This window comes from Malus sylvestris, chromosome 14 (assembly GCF_916048215.2).
Source record: "Malus sylvestris chromosome 14, drMalSylv7.2, whole genome shotgun sequence".
Lineage (NCBI taxonomy): Eukaryota > Viridiplantae > Streptophyta > Magnoliopsida > Rosales > Rosaceae > Malus > Malus sylvestris.
Genome location: NC_062273.1, coordinates 1,337,332 through 1,352,864, shown reverse-complemented (window position 1 = coordinate 1,352,864; position 15,533 = coordinate 1,337,332). Strand labels below are relative to the sequence as shown.

The 15,533-nt window shown below is 40.2% G+C and overlaps 1 protein-coding gene across 1 annotated transcript; it reads left to right on the top strand.

Annotated features, from left to right (window-relative positions):
* The first annotated feature begins 1,466 nt into the window (after positions 1–1,466).
* LOC126600160 (tocopherol O-methyltransferase, chloroplastic-like) lies at positions 1,467–4,733 on the top strand. Its single transcript, XM_050266710.1, has 7 exons — positions 1,467–1,633; positions 1,732–2,100; positions 2,203–2,375; positions 3,243–3,347; positions 3,652–3,855; positions 4,061–4,163; positions 4,362–4,733. The coding sequence occupies exons 2-7, from the start codon at positions 1,737–1,739 to the stop codon at positions 4,463–4,465; spliced, it is 1,053 nt and encodes a 350-aa protein (XP_050122667.1). The 5' UTR covers positions 1,467–1,633; positions 1,732–1,736; the 3' UTR covers positions 4,466–4,733.
* Positions 4,734–15,533: the final 10,800 nt, after the last annotated feature.

Sequence of the window (15,533 nt, the reverse complement as noted above, 5' to 3'; positions counted from 1 at the left end):
TTTTGGGTTAAATAACAAAATCATACCCGCTCAGCCTTTCTATCCCACCTATACTAATTTAGGAAGGAGGATTTTTTTTTCTTTCATGTTTTGAACATAATAATGTCATACATTCATTTACGAATTCGTTGTAATGTCAGACCTAATTAATCCATTAATATGACTGTTATTTGATAATGTGTAAATTACATGTGATATTTTTACTGATGTGATGTCAAATTTGTGTCATGTAGACAAAACTAATTAAAATTTATAGAACTCTTATCGGATTGGATATGAGACCATCTGGTGAGTTAAAGATGCTTCCTTCTGAAGGTTACAATCAAAGAAGCTAATTGTTGTAAGACTGGTAAATTGATATTATGCAAAAAATTCAAGTGCTTCAAAAACAAAAATCATACTTTTCAACAAGACGAAGAGAATGGTACCCTTCTTGAGGGCTAACACACTGTGGTTTGGTTGGAAAATATCCTAAAATGTGACTGGTCCGCGGAAAAACTGGAAAACTCGTCGAAAACTGGGTAAAATTTAAACGTTCATAATTTCTTCAATACTCAACGAAATTGATTGATTTTAAACAAAAAATCGTACTTCTCGACGATACGAAGAGAATGATAGCTTTCTCGATGGCTAACTCGCCGTGATTTGGCTGGAAAACGGCTCAAAAGTGATTGTCTTAGTCTCATCAAGTTAGCCACTTTCAAGACGTTTTTTAGTCACTCGATTTCGTTGAGTATTGAAAAAGTTATGAACGTTTAAAGTTTATCCAGTTTCCGATGAGTTTTCCAGTTTTCCCATGGACCAGTCACCCTTTAGGCTATTTTCCAGCCATCTCTGGCAACCATTGGGCTTTAGGCTATTTTCCAGCCATCTCTGGCAACCATTGGGCTTCCAAATAGGTATAATCTTATTCAACACTTTTCTATATTCATTTTGATATATTATGGGTCGAATTTGGTTAAGAAACGATTAAGTTATGAAACTTTGAAAATTGCCCAAATTTCCAGCAAAAAATCTCAGTTTCTTCGGGATTACTTAACAGAGTTTTTAACGAAATGACCAAAATAATAGATGGTGGACAATCTCAATGACCATTTCTATTGATTTTCAATCTCATAGACCGAAGTGTTGTGTTATGCAAATTTCAGGGACTATTTTGGTTAAAAAACCAAAAAGAATATAAATACGAGTCTCTCAAAGTAAGATTTTCTAGGAATCATTCGCAATTTCATGTTTTTAGCACAACCAATGTTTTATAATGTTAATACATAAATTGTGCCAAAAAAACGTAAGGTAGCGGAAATTCCATGATCACACTTTTAAAGAGTCTCAATATTACTAAAATGAAACATTTTTTGTCAACACAGTCGACTTATGATTTTTTTTTTTGGAACAGTCGACTTATGATTTTTTATCAAAATAATTTTGTGTGCAATTTAAAACCAAAATCGCATCGATGTCGTCATCGTCACTATTTTATCCCGACATGGTTTCTCAAGAGCCACCAACTTTCCAAATCCCTCGTTATCATCCGCTCTCTCACTCTCTCTCCCTCATCGAGCTTCTGCTGGTAGAGCTGCAGCGTCGCAAAACCCTATAACAGAGGACTGATTTGCTAATTAAAATCTTCAAGGTGGTTTCTGCCACAAACAATTCACTCTGTTGGGTTTTTCTTATATTTTTTGGATTTGAATTTTTGATCTGTGAGTTTTAATAATTTGTTCTGTTTAGTCCCGATGGCATGCGTGTCGTACCAGACGGCTGGATTATCATCGTCGACGACGACACGAGCAGTGCTGCCTCGCATGTGCTACCGTCTCAATCGTGCGAGTACAGTCGTGGTCGGAGCGAACTCCAGGAACAGAGGATTGAGGAGACTGAACGCGGTGGCGGAGACGGCAGCGATGGAGGCAGTGGAGCTGAAGAAGGGGATTGCTGAGCTGTACGACGAGTCGTCTGGCTTGTGGGAGAACATCTGGGGCGACCACATGCACCACGGATACTACGACCCAGACGCCGACGTTTCGGTCTCCATTCCCGACCATCGCGCCGCCCAGATTCGCATGATCGACGAGGTCCTCCGATTCGCCGGCATTTCTGGTCACTCTCCTTCTATCTTATCTTTTTATTGTGGGTGATTTGATTAATTAATGATAGTTTTCGGGTAATAGTGTAATTTAAATTTGTAATTGGTTTTTGCAGAGGAGCCCCCAACTAGACTTCCTAAGAATTTGGTGGATGTGGGATGTGGGATCGGAGGGAGCTCCAGATATCTGGCTAGTAAATATGGGGCCAATGCCAAAGGCATCACCCTCAGCCCTGTGCAGGCTGAAAGGGCCAATGCTCTTGCTGCTGCCCAAGGGTTAGCCAATCAGGTAATCCCCACCTTATCGTTTGGTTAAGCCGGAATCCGATTAATTGGAACACTGTTTTTGTAGGAAGCACTTCTGCTGGACAGTGCTTTTGTTAGAACTTCTTTTGTGAGAGGCACGCTGTAACTTTTTATTACTTGGTTGGACGTGCTTTTTAAAATAATTCAAAATGTTTTTAAAACAAATCCTTAGTAAAAATGTAAATAAATTCTGAAAAGGTATTTAACGTGCTAGCACATAACTGATTCTTCTTGCAGAAAGCACTTCAAGTGCTTTTGGAATCTAAAAATTTTTTCTCTAAAAACGCTTTTAATTATTTTAAAAGCACATATAAATGAGCCCTTAATTATTAAACAGTAATTTTAAGATCCTTGCCAAAAAGAGAAAGCAGCCTTTTGCTCTTCCAAAAGTAGTCCCCAAATAAAACCTGTTCATTTATCAGAGCTCCGGTCTCCAAAACCCTATGGTCAAAAAAATTATGGGCAATGACTGTTCGATAATTCAACAGTAGAGGATAAAGTACAACATCAAAAGGTAAATAAACACAAACCGTTTGGATTAAATTCGTACGGACGATTACCACACTTTCCTTAGACTATGGGGTCTAGGAGAACGGATAATTATATTTTGGATCCATATATGGGACCCATTTATGTGAGTAGGTACCCACGAATTCTTCAGTTTAACAGTTGCACCATATCTGTATTACAAGACTCGAATTGAATTTATGATTCACCATCAAACTGAAAGCATCTTTTTCCCTGACTCAATTATGTGAACGGGTCCCAATGTAAGCTTTGGTTGATGATAGAGATGTAACATGTTCCATGACTCAATTAAATGAAGATAACTTCTGTTCATCATTTGCAGGCTTCGTTTCAAGTTGCAGATGCTCTGGACCAACCATTTCCTGACGGGGAATTTGATCTGGTATGGTCCATGGAGAGTGGTGAGCACATGCTTGACAAAGCCAAGGTCATACCTCTTTCCACTGGACCGGTTTGATAATAGGGCAAGATTCGTAAAATTTATACGCCGCTGTTAATTGCACTTTTTGAATGCGGGCATGCATTGATATGTAGTCAAATATGCTATCGATGTCTTTAATATTGTTGATAATGTCAATTTACAATTGTCAATATGTGGTAAATACGATTGCATGATATGTCATCGTACTTTGTCCGCAAGTATAGTTAACTGCAACGTAGAAAGACTGTTAAACTCTTTGTATAAATACTTGCCCTAATATTCTCTTTGCTCTCTTTTTAAAACTGTGCAGTTTGTGAATGAGTTGGTTCGAGTTGCTGCACCAGGAGCAACAATAATTATAGTCACATGGTGCCACAGGGATCTTGGTGCTTCTGAAAAAACCTTGAAGCCAGATGAGAAGAATCTCCTGGACAGGATATGCAATTCATTCTATCTTCCAGCCTGGTGTTCCACTGCTGATTATCTCAAGTTACTCGAGTCCCACTCGCTCGAGGTAAATTACCTGCTCAAATATAGAAATGATTTTCCTAGATCCATATTACGAGCATGTGCATGGGGAGAAAATGGGCTTGCGGAAATGACTTCCTGCTCAAATATTGGCTGGACTAAATCCCTTCAAAACATGTCAAGTCTTTTTGATCTAACAACCCAGTGTCTCTACATCAACCTGCAATAACATCTGAAACCTTCCATGGCAGGACATCAAGGCGGAAGATTGGTCCCCTTATGTTGCCCCGTTTTGGCCTGCAGTTATCCGCTCGGCATTGACATGGAAGGGTTTTACATCGCTGTTAGGCACCGGTACGAACTTAGCGTTTCTTCCCAATAAATTGTTTTGTGATGCACATTTCATACTACATCAGTTGATTTCTGCACGTTTCTATCTGTGGTTGCAGATACAGTCTCAGCTTTCATTTATTCCATCTATATAATTGCGTTTCTTGAAATCTTTTGGTCGAAAAGCCGGAATAATTGTGTTTCTTGATTTGAATTGAGCAGGGATAAAAACAATAAGAGGAGCATTGGTAATGCCATTGATGATCCAAGGATTCAAGAAGGACCTAATCAAGTATTCGGTGATTACGTGCCGAAAGCCGGAATAAACACTGCCGTATGAACGGGTTTTTCTAAACTCTGATGGCCAGAAACAGAATCAAAAGCTGCATCTAGTTCTTCCCCAATAATCTGTGCTGCTGAGCCACATTGTTTCGATTACGAAACAATTATTAGAGTGATCATACTTTAATTATTTGTGGCTCTTCTGGAAAGGCTTTAGACTTCCTTCTGATACAATATTGTTTCTGATTAAGATAGGAAAATGAATGATTTGGAAACCTAATATATATATTGGAAATTTGATGCGGATGATAACCATGATTAAATATGTCATAAAACCAACTGTTATAAACAAATAAAAAGAATTGAACAAATGATTGGTCTGTGTTTACCTTGAATTTGAGATATTCGATGAACTGACTGTGAGTAAAGATTTTATGCCATTCAAAATCAGTTGTTATAAAAATATTCCTCATAATGAAAATAATGAATTCAAAATAATGATTCAAATATAATTTGAAAATAAGTTTTATTTCAAAACTTACACTGGAACTTACAATTGGTTTACTGACGATTGAGTCAGCAAATAAGAAAATGACTAATGAAAAGGATATTAGTGCACGCCGACATCCTTGACATTTGAAAATTAAAAGTGTTTATAATTTTTTATTTCTTTGGGTTATCAACTCAAGGAAAGCTTTTACTAAGAAATTGTGGAAATTCCAAACTTGAAAACTTTCTCTTCCGTAGTCCACTTTTTACAGACTTGGAAAATGTCTTGAAAGACTTGCTCTTACTATTTGGTGAATGATGACTTGCTTTCACAATTGATTAATAGTGAAGTTTGTTGGAATAATTGCTGGTTTTACTGTAGAAGCATGAGATGAATGTTTGAATGACTCCAAACTTTGTCAGGATCATTGGTGGGAACGTGCTGGCTGATCGAATAATTCCATGCTTTGTTGGAATTATTGGTGCGAATAATACATGAACACTTCACATGGTGATTTTGGAAAGATGACTAAAATTTTCACATGACTCTATGCAAATGGGTCATGGGAATCCTGGTAGTTGGCCTACTTGGCTGAATGTGTTTTTGGCTTGCTGAGTTAGATGGTTGCTGTGAGAATGCGTCTGAAGATTTGGAGTCTGTGGCTTCTTCTTCTTCAGTATGGAGCATCGCTGCTTTTGCAAGTAATTGTTGTGCTAAATCTTCAAGCTGAGTGGTTTTATTTTTCTTTGAGCCTAACGATTTGGAATACTTGAATATTCCTTTGAGGGATGAAGATGGACTAATGTCCGATACTGATTGTTTCGGGATGACTAGCAGTGATGGTTGTGCTGGTTGTGCCGGAATGACTGGAAGTGGAGTAATGGAAAATTCGGTGAGGACCTAACTGATGGTCTTTTGATGGTTGAATTTATCCCACCACTTAAATGATCTGACTCTGTAGACTTCACATGTTTCGACTTCATAATTTTACTTCATAATCCATGGGACTTTGTATTTGGCCATCAAAATTGGGAGAAGTGTAATTCTGTAGTTGAATCGGCTTCTGTCAAATTTCTTTTGGAAACTGGCAGATAAGGCCTGCATAAATTCTTATGGTAGGAGATTGGCTGTCGGACCGTGAATTGACCACCATTTAGGGAACCATGCAGGAAAATTCAATTTGAAACTCTTGTTAAAATTAATGAAACATGAATGACTAAAATCTTCTGTTTGATGGAGAAAGATGTTAGTCAATGCATCAATGTAATCAAAGTTGTTCATGCATAAAATCAATGAGGACTTTGGTACAACATAAAGTGCTAAGTTTGTGACCTTTGCTAGATTGCTCCGGTCACTAGTGTAGATAAGTATGCAAATGGATAGAGATAGGGAAGCAAACACAAGATATACGTGGTTCACCCAGATTGGCTACGTCCACGGAGTACAGGAGTTCTCATTAATTGTGAAGGGTTTACACAAGTATATAGGTTCAAGCTATCCTTTAGTGAGTACTAGTGAATGATTTAGTACAATTGACATTAGGAAATATTGTGGGAGAATGATCTTCTTTTACAGAAGAGAGTTTCTAGCTTTGTTTTGACATTGACACGTGTCGTGTTGTGATTGGCTTCTGATGTTGACACATGTCGCGCTATGATTGGCTTCTGATGTCGACATGTGTCGCGCTATGATTGACCTCCTGGTTAGAGGGAAACGTTTCTGGGTCCTTGACGGTATAATGTTGACTGGTGCTCAGTAGTTTCGGGATTGGTCAAGTATGGTACAAACAGTGCTCCCCTAAGTTCCCGAGTGAGGAAAGCTCTTCGGTTGGGGACTTGCAAGATCCAAGCCGCTGAGTAATCACGAAACTTCTAAGTACTGAAATGTGGTATCGTCTTCACTTACCTTATCTGTCTCATATGTAGATGTGGCATCTTCTCTGGAAGTACTTTTCCTCCATCCAGGGATGGTATCTTTAACCGGTGAAGATGCACAAGGTAATGTATCAATTTGATTTGAAGCTTACTTGTAGTTTCAGGCTTAGTCAAGCACGATACAAACCATGTAGTAAGAGTCTCTCAAGTCACCGAGCTAGGAGATTTGCCGAAAGAGGTGATAGACAAGGTAAGCAATCAAAGTTCCAAGCAATCAGTCTCAGATCAGAAGTTTGATTTCGAGTTCCGACTGATTGTTCTCATTCTCCCTATCTTGCAGGCAGCAAGAAGGATAAAGAGAAGAAAAATGAGAAGATATGATATGAGATACTTTTGCTTTTGAAGAAGTAACTTTCCACAGGCTTACTCTTAAACTGGGCTTGAGGGTTTTCTAGTTTCCTCCAGAGTATAAGGTCGACTCAAGAATTTGAGAGTCAAAACAAATCCATCAAATCTAGAGTACGTTCAACCCCGATGATATGGGATACTTTTGTTGTTGACAAAGTAATGGATGTATCGGCACGTGTTCTGTTGCGCTTGTCTTCACATGCTTCCTTGTATCTTTCTCACTTGCCTTATCTGTTCCTCAGACAGATGTGGTATCTTCTCTAAAAACATAAGATGTTGAATATGAGTACTCGAGAGTAATACCAGGTAAGTAATCAAGCAAGGGGTTCCAGGCAGTCAGTTCCTGACTGGAAGCTTGAGTCCAAGTAATGATTGATTGCTCTCTTTCTCCTTGTCTTGCAGGTAAGAACAAGGCCAAAGGAAAAGACATAGAAAAAGCATGATATGGGATACTCTTGCTTTTAACCCTGATGATATGAGATACTCTTGCTCTGGTGTGGCTTGTTTGCAGAGGTATTATCGGAGGGAAAAGAAGCTGAGTATTTTAAGAGACTCTGCTGAGAGTGCCCTCTCGGATGTGAAGAAAAGTTGAGCATTTTTTTTATTTGCAGGTCTGCTTGGCTGTGGAGGATGAAGGTTGACATATATAGGAATTGTCCCAAAAACGAGTGGTAACGTTGTTCCTTTACCCTTCTCGGTCATAACAATGTAGTGGGAGCTGTAAGATTCACGTGTTTTAACTTTGTCAGAGCACTTTGAAAAAGTGGTCTATGGTATCTGGAAAGCTGATGTTGCGTGTGAAGATTGCAGACAAGCTTTATCCAAGGAAATCTGGCTCTCGAAGTTCGAAGAGCGGTGCCTCTTCGGTTTTCAAACAAGCAATCATGTCGGCTCTCAAGATTCGGATAACAGTGCCTCTTCAATTTTTTAGAAAGCAATCATGTTGGGAGTCTGACTCTCGAGATTTGGAGAGCGGTGCTTCTTCGATTTTTTAGAAAACAATCATGTTGGGAGTCTGGCTCTCGAGATTCGGAGAAGGGTGCCTCTTCGATTTTTGAGCAAGTAATCCTGTTGGGAGTCTGGCTCTCGAGATTCAGAGAACGGTGCCTCTTCGATTTTTAAGCAAGTAATCCTGTTAGGAGTTTGGCTCTCGAGATTCGGAGGGCGGTACCTCTTCGATATTTGAGCAAACAATCTTGTTGGGAGTGTTTTCTCGAATGTGAGTAAAGGTTGGGCATTTTTGCCAGTTTGTCTTGCCACGGAGCACGGAGGTTGACACACATAGGGACTTTCCAGTTATCAAGCAGTGGTGCTGTTCCTTTACCCTTGTGGGTAATAGTAGGGTAGCTGGACCTTCAAAATTTATTTGTCTAAACTTTGTCAGAGATCTTTGGCAAAGTTATCTGTGGTACCCGAGGAGCTGATGTTGCGTGTGGGATTGTCGACATATTTTACTCAGGAAAAGTTTCTTCTCGAAATCCAGAGAATGGTGCCTCTTCGATTTTTGAACCAACGGCCCTGTTGCCCTTTCTTTTATAGGGGCACCAATTGTGTGCAAGAAGTACGTTCAGAGAGTTATTGCCTACAAGAATTTTCCCTTTATTTTTGTACTTCAGAGATTTATTACACCTCATTTCTCCTTCATCATTTCTGAGAATGTCTGGCCCATCCGACCGTCATTTTGACTTGAACTTTGATGAAGAGGTAGTCATGCCTTCTCAAGACAACATATGGCACCCATTCTTCTTATCCCCTACTGGTCCTCTTACCGTTGGGGACTCTGTGATGAAGAATGATATGATCGCTGCGATGGTGACCAAGAACTTTCTCACTCCCAAAGATAACATACTACATTCCAAACGGTCTGATGAGTTGGCTGTTAAGGATTTTCTGGCTCTCAGTGTTCAGTGTGCAGGTTCTGTGTCTAATATAGCCCAACGCCTATTTGCTCGAACCCGCCTGTTTGAGACTTATCACTTCAGCCGCCAAGTTGAATCATTAGCGGCTGAAGTGATAAGTCTCAAACAGGAGATCATATGGCTCAAGCATGAGAATAAACAGTTGCAGAGGCTCGCACATAATTATGCTACGAACATGAAGAGGAATCTCGACCAGCTGCAGGAATCTGATGGTCAGATTTTACTTGATCATCAGAGGTTTGTGGGTTTGTTCCAAAGGCATTTATTGCCTTCGTCTTCTGAGGTTGTACCGCGTAATGAAGCTCCAAATGATCAACCTTCGGTGCCTTCTCCTTCTGGGGTTCTACCCAGTACTGAGGCTCCGAATAATCATCCTCCGGTGCCTTCTCTTTCTGGAGCTCTGCAGACTGCTGAGACTTATCCTGAGCAACCTTTGTGAAGGCTCCATCTTGTTTGTTTATTTTGATTCATGTATGTGTACATATTTGTAACTTATCAGAGATATCAATAAACAAGCTTTGCTTCATTTCAACGTATTGTGTGAAATACACCAAGGCATTCTTCACTAAGTTCTTTGAATTTTTTTCTTTTGTTGAAGCTTTGTGAGTGAAGCATGTATGTTGAGGTAGTGCTCCCTTAATTTCCCGAGTGAGGAAAACTTCTCGGTTGGAGACTTAAAAAATCCAAGTCACTGAGTGGTCGTGAGACTTCCGAATATCAATGTGCAGTAGCATATGGTAGGAGTCCCCCAAGTCTCCGATCGAGGGAGTTGACGAATGAGGCATTTCCTTTCTAAGTGATAACCCAAAACTCCTTCTTCATATATATTTGTTATGAAAGTTGTTAGGCCCAAAGAAGATGAGGCCTAGGCAAATTTTTTTTTTTTCGAATTTTCAAATTTTTGAAAAAAAAAAAAATATATATATATATATATATATTTTTTTTTTAAAGCTTTGTAGGTGAAGGTTTGGTGTTGAAGCTTTGTAGGTGAAGCTTTCAGGTTGAAGCTTTGTTGGGTACCATGAATTGATTTTGCTTCACACTATCTTGATCAAGATAGTGTGAAGCTTTTGTGGATGAAGCTTTTGTGGTAGGTGAAGCTTTTGTGGGTGAATTTTTTATGGGTGAAGCTTTTATGGATGAAGCATTTGTTGGTGAAGCTTTTATGGGTGAAGCTTTTGTGGTGGGTGAAGCTTTTGTGGGTGAAGCTTTTAAGGGTGAAGCTATTGTGTTGAAGCTTTTGTAGGTGAAGCTTTGGAGTTGAAGCTTTTGTTTGGTACCATGAATTGATTTTGCTACACACTATCTTGATCAAGATAGTGTAAAGCTTTTGAGAATTTGTAGTTGTCCTCCATTGATGAAACTTTTGTTGGTGAAGCTTTGTTAGGTACCACGAATTAATTTTGCTTCACACTATCTTGATCAAGATAGTGTGTAGCTTCTGAGAATTTGTAGTTGTCTTCCATTAATGAAGCTTTGTTGAATTTCCTTTTTTTTTTTTTGGAAAACTAGAAATTTGTTGAATTTCCCTTTTTTTTTTGTTTTTTTTGTTTTTGGGAAACTAGAAATTCGTTGAATTTCCCAATTTCCTTTTTTTTTTTTTTTTTTTTTTTGGAAACTAGAAATTTGAAAATGTGGGAGAGACAACATATACAAATTTTGCTTCCACACTGTTGAGCAAGAGATTGCGATGCAAGCCACACCTTGTAGTAGTCAAAGGTTTGTATGAACCATATAAATTGAATTTGCTTCGAACAGTTTTGATCAAGAGTGTGTAAAGCTTTCTACGAGTTGTAGTTGCCCTTCATTGATGAAACTTTTGTTGGCACCATAAATTGGTTTTGTTTCACATTGTCTTGATCAAGAGTGTGTGAAGCTTTTGAGAATTGTGGTTGCCCTCCATTGATGAAGCTCTTGTTGGCACCATAAATTGGTTTTGCTTCACACTGTCTTAATCAAGAGTGTGTGAAGCTTTTGAGAATTGTGGTTGAACTCCTTTGATGAAGCTCTTGTTGTTACCATAAATTGGTTTTGCTTCACATTATCTTGATCAAGAGTGTGTGAAGCTTTTGAGAATTGTGGTTGAACTCCTTTGATGAAGCTCTTGTTGGCTTCATAAATTGGTTTTGCTTCACACTATCTTGATCAAAAGTGTGTGAAGCTTTCTACGAGTTGTAGTGTTTGCATTTTTACAGAGGAGAAATATCTGAAGTAGATGTAAAAGGGCTGAATAGCTTGATCTTCGTATGCCATGCACTGAAGTTGTTGTTGGCTTGCAATAAGACTTTGTTGGTGACTATAACTCTTGTTGGGCATAAGTGCTCCCCTAGTTGACACCTTGCCGTAGAGTCTATAAGTCTGTCTATGAAAGGAAGAGGAAAGCTATCATTCGGGCATCATTTTTTAGGTCGATGTAATCGACACACATTCTTCACAAGACCTTTGAAAGCTTGAGACTTTCCTTGGTCGGATTCTTCTTAACAAAGACAACATTTGCTACCCACGTTAGATAATTGACTTCACGGACGAAGCATATGCCTTTGAGTTTTTCAACTTTTGCCTTCATTGCTTCATATCGTTGAGCGTCATAAGATCTTCACTTCTGACTCACCGGCTTGGTCTTGGGGTTAATACTCAAGCGATGACATATGATATCGGAATAGATGCCTGGCATGTCCTTGTATGACCAGGCGAAGACCTCAGTATTCTCTTGCAAAAAAGAGATCAATGTCAACCGAATGGGTGGTGACAAGATGGTGCCAATCTTCACCATGCGATCTGGATAATCTTTTGAGATAGAAAACTTCTCTAACTCTTCAGCGGGTTGTGCTTGTTAGGTGAAAGAGTTGTCTCGAGGATCGTCGGGTTGACTGTTGCCATCGTGAAGATCCAAGTTGGCTTCGTCTGGGCTGGTCTTTATGACTTGGTCATGTATAGAAAGAGTTTCCTTGGGCACAGTCAGGTGATGTTGCTTAACCGAAGTGTTGTAACATGATTGTGCACTAAGTTGATATTCTCTTATGTAACCATTGCCATAGGGGTTGGAAATTTCATCAACAACATATGTGTGGATACCATGGCCTTGAGATCATCGATGCCTATGCGTCCGAAGATGACATTGTATGCCGTTGGGCAATCAACCACCAGGAAGTTAGTGGTAATGGTAGCTGTGTAAGGGCCTGTACCAATGGTGAAAGGTAAGTGTATGCTCCCTAAAGGTTGCACGATATCATCGGAAAAGCTTATCAGAAGAGAAATCGAGCAATCGAGCAAGTGTTCAGCTACATTAAGTGCTCTGAAAGCTTCAACAAACATGATATTGACCGAAACCCCCATGTCTACCAGGATTCGTCGTACTTCAAAATTGGCTATATGAGCCTCCACGATCAGTGAGTCGTTGTGAGGGTAGATAATACCTCTTTCTTCCTCTGGGTAGAAGCATATTGGATCACAGTTAGGCTTTTGATACTTTCATCCCCTGATGTCTTCCACGTGAAACACTTGGTGGCCAGGCCTTAAAGCTCGTTCGCTGTTTTTCGTGGCCCTATTGGAAGATTCAGATATGGGTGTGCCACCGCTTATGAAATATATCACATTCACTTGGCTTTGGTTACGGTTATCCCTTGAAGGGTGAAAGAGGAATCGATCAATTTTTCCTTCACGCGCCAAAGCTTCAATATGATCACGAAGGGTGATACATTTCTCGCTGTCATGGCCGTTATGCTCGTGGTAGCAGCAAAATGTGCCCGTGTTCTTTGTGGGCTTGTAACCCGACTGCCTCGACATTAGCTTCGGTATCAGGTATGTTATGCTAGGGTAGATGGCCACGCATGTGGCGTCCAAAGGTGTGTATGTCTCATACCTCGGGGTAGGGAATGTCCTGACACGTTCTTAGCCCACTGTGTTGACTGCCTGGGGGTGGGCATTATCGTGGCGATACCCTTGGTTATCGCGATAGTGTCCCTTACTCCTTTTACTAAAATAAGACTAGTGAAGATGGAAATCTTTCCTTTTGCCTTGAGATTGATATGTCTGTTGACTTGGCGAAGTATTAAGTAAGGTAGAGGGAGGCACCGCTGCCGTTTGGAAGGTCGAGGTCTTCTCATTTGGTTGGATCTGGCTTCCACTTCCTACTTGCTGATAAGGTGTGGCTGTGGGGGGTTTCCCTTGATATGTCTTTGCCTCGGCAGAGGCATTGTTGTAAGTCTGTGCCATCACCTCAGAGTAAGTTTTCCAAGTGTTGTCATTAATTATGTACTTAAATAAACAGTCACGTAGGCCTGCAGTGAAGGCTTTGAGGGCAGTCTTGTCGTCTGGCTTGGCACAATGAGAATACTCATGGCTGAAGCAGTCAGTATACATACATAATGACTCATCTGGCTTCTGGAAAATAGTGTACAAGTCATTCGCAGAGTGTAAGCGATCAGTCTGGAAAATATGTTGAGAAACAAACAGTTTCCTCAATTCCTCAAATGAGTCTACCGTCTCAGGTGGAAGACAGCAATACCAATTTAGAGCTCTGCCAGAAAGGGTAGAGAGGAAGAGAAGACATCACTTTTTGTCGGTGTGCATCCGGTATGCCATGGTGGACTAAAAAAGGTTAAGGTGTTCAATCGGGTCCTCCTTTCCAGTATAGAGTTGCAAGCCAAGCTTCTGTTTTGTCTTTGCTTGGAGAAGGCGTCGATGATCCTCCTTGTAAGAGGGTCAGGCCTAGGTTGGTTCCAATCAGGTATCTCAGCTTGTCGTTCGGCCTTCAACTTGTTTACTTCCTTAAGGAGTTGTAGGATAAGAGGGTCCTGAGTGGAGTCATGTACCACTAAAGCTTTCTTTCGTAAATCTCCATCTCCTCTTGGAAGTAGGAAGGTTTGATCAAGAGCATGTGATTTTTCCCTAGACTCGCCGTACTGACTTCCAAGGTATGTTTGTTGGAACATCTCTGAGTCCCCTATACCTTCGTGTTTCTCTAGGACTTGTTCCCCTTCCCCAAATTGGTAGTCGGCCTGGGACATGGGAGGAGACCGAGTCTTTCAGAGACCCTTGGGTCATTGATCTTCAAGCTTACATGGATGGGATTGTCTCGATGTTGCTTTAGAAAGTCTCGACAGTTGCGAAAGACGGCTTTCGATCCTTCTACTTATTCTGTAAGGAGGTGTCTTCCTCCACTCCTCCTGCTTCGAGTCGAAGCAACTGGGTTGAGAGAAGTCTCATGTTGGTTGCCATTTCGATGAGTAGCTCGCTCTTCAACAGGAATACCCATGTCGAGGGCAAATGACCATCCGCATTGGGGGGCACCCAGTTGATGGTTGACTTCCACATGGGTGATGAGCTCGTGTGTTTTAGTATATCTAGCCTCGTGGAACATCTCGAAGGCCTTCTCATACTATTCTTAGATGATCGCATTCTTCATCGTTATCTTATTGTTCTGAGCCTCCAACTCATCGACTTTAGCCTGAAGAGCAAACTTCTTTTGTTCCTTCTTTCGTTGCTTCGCACCAGGTACAAGAGAGGTGTCATTCTGTGTGTTGTGGATTCCTTTGCTCCACATGTTGGAAAAGGGATGCCTAGTCAAAAGAGAGTGTACGAATGGTGGAAACCAGCTTAACAAATCTGAAGAGAGTGGGAATAAGTGTCTTTCCCACATACGGCGCCAAATGTTGATGCACAAAATCAGTGAGGACTTTGGTACAACAAAAAGTGTTAAGTTTGTGACATTCGTTAGATTGCTCTGGTCACTAGTGTGGATAAGTATGTAGATCGATAGAGACAGGGAAACAAACACAAAATGTACGTGGTTCACCCAGATTGGCTACGTTCACGGAGTAGAGGAGTTCTTATTAATTGTGAAAGGTTTACACAAGTACATAGGTTTAAGCTCTCCTTTAGTGAGTACTAGTGAATGATTTGGTACAAATGACATTAGGAAATATTGTGGGAGAATGATCTCCTTTTATAGAAGAGAGTTTCTAGCTTTGTTTTGACATTGACACATGTCGGGTTGTGATTGGCTTCTGATGTTGACACGTGTCGCACTATGTTTGGCTTCTGATGTCGACACGTGTCGCGCTGTGATTGGCCTCCTGGTTTGAGGGAAACTCTTATGGGTCATTGACGATATAACATTGACTAGTGCTCAGTAGTTTCGGGATTGATCAAGTATGGTACAAACAAAAGTAATTGTAATGGTTATTAGGAATGTGGACATATTGGGTATGAAGAGGTTTGGTTTTGTAAAGGGGGATTCTCTAATTTGATTCGGTTAGAAACCTTCCAATGTAAAAATAATGGTAGAGGATTTTGTTTTTATGGGTTTTTTTGTAAAGATGTTTGATTGAAATGGACTCAATTTCGCTACGGATGGCTTGATAGTATTTAACTGTTTTATGTGGCTTTGTAGGATGATAATGGAAATTAGGTGGAAAGA

Bases quoted from the DNA above. Each gene is read 5' to 3' on its own strand.
- LOC126600160 (XM_050266710.1), top strand. From the start codon at position 1,737: ATGGCATGCGTGTCGTACCAGACGGCTGGATTATCATCGTCGACGACG. The intron at 2,101-2,202 runs GTCACTCTCCTT...TGGTTTTTGCAG, and splicing joins CCGATTCGCCGGCATTTCTG to AGGAGCCCCCAACTAGACTT. The intron at 3,348-3,651 runs GTCATACCTCTT...AAAACTGTGCAG, and splicing joins ACATGCTTGACAAAGCCAAG to TTTGTGAATGAGTTGGTTCG.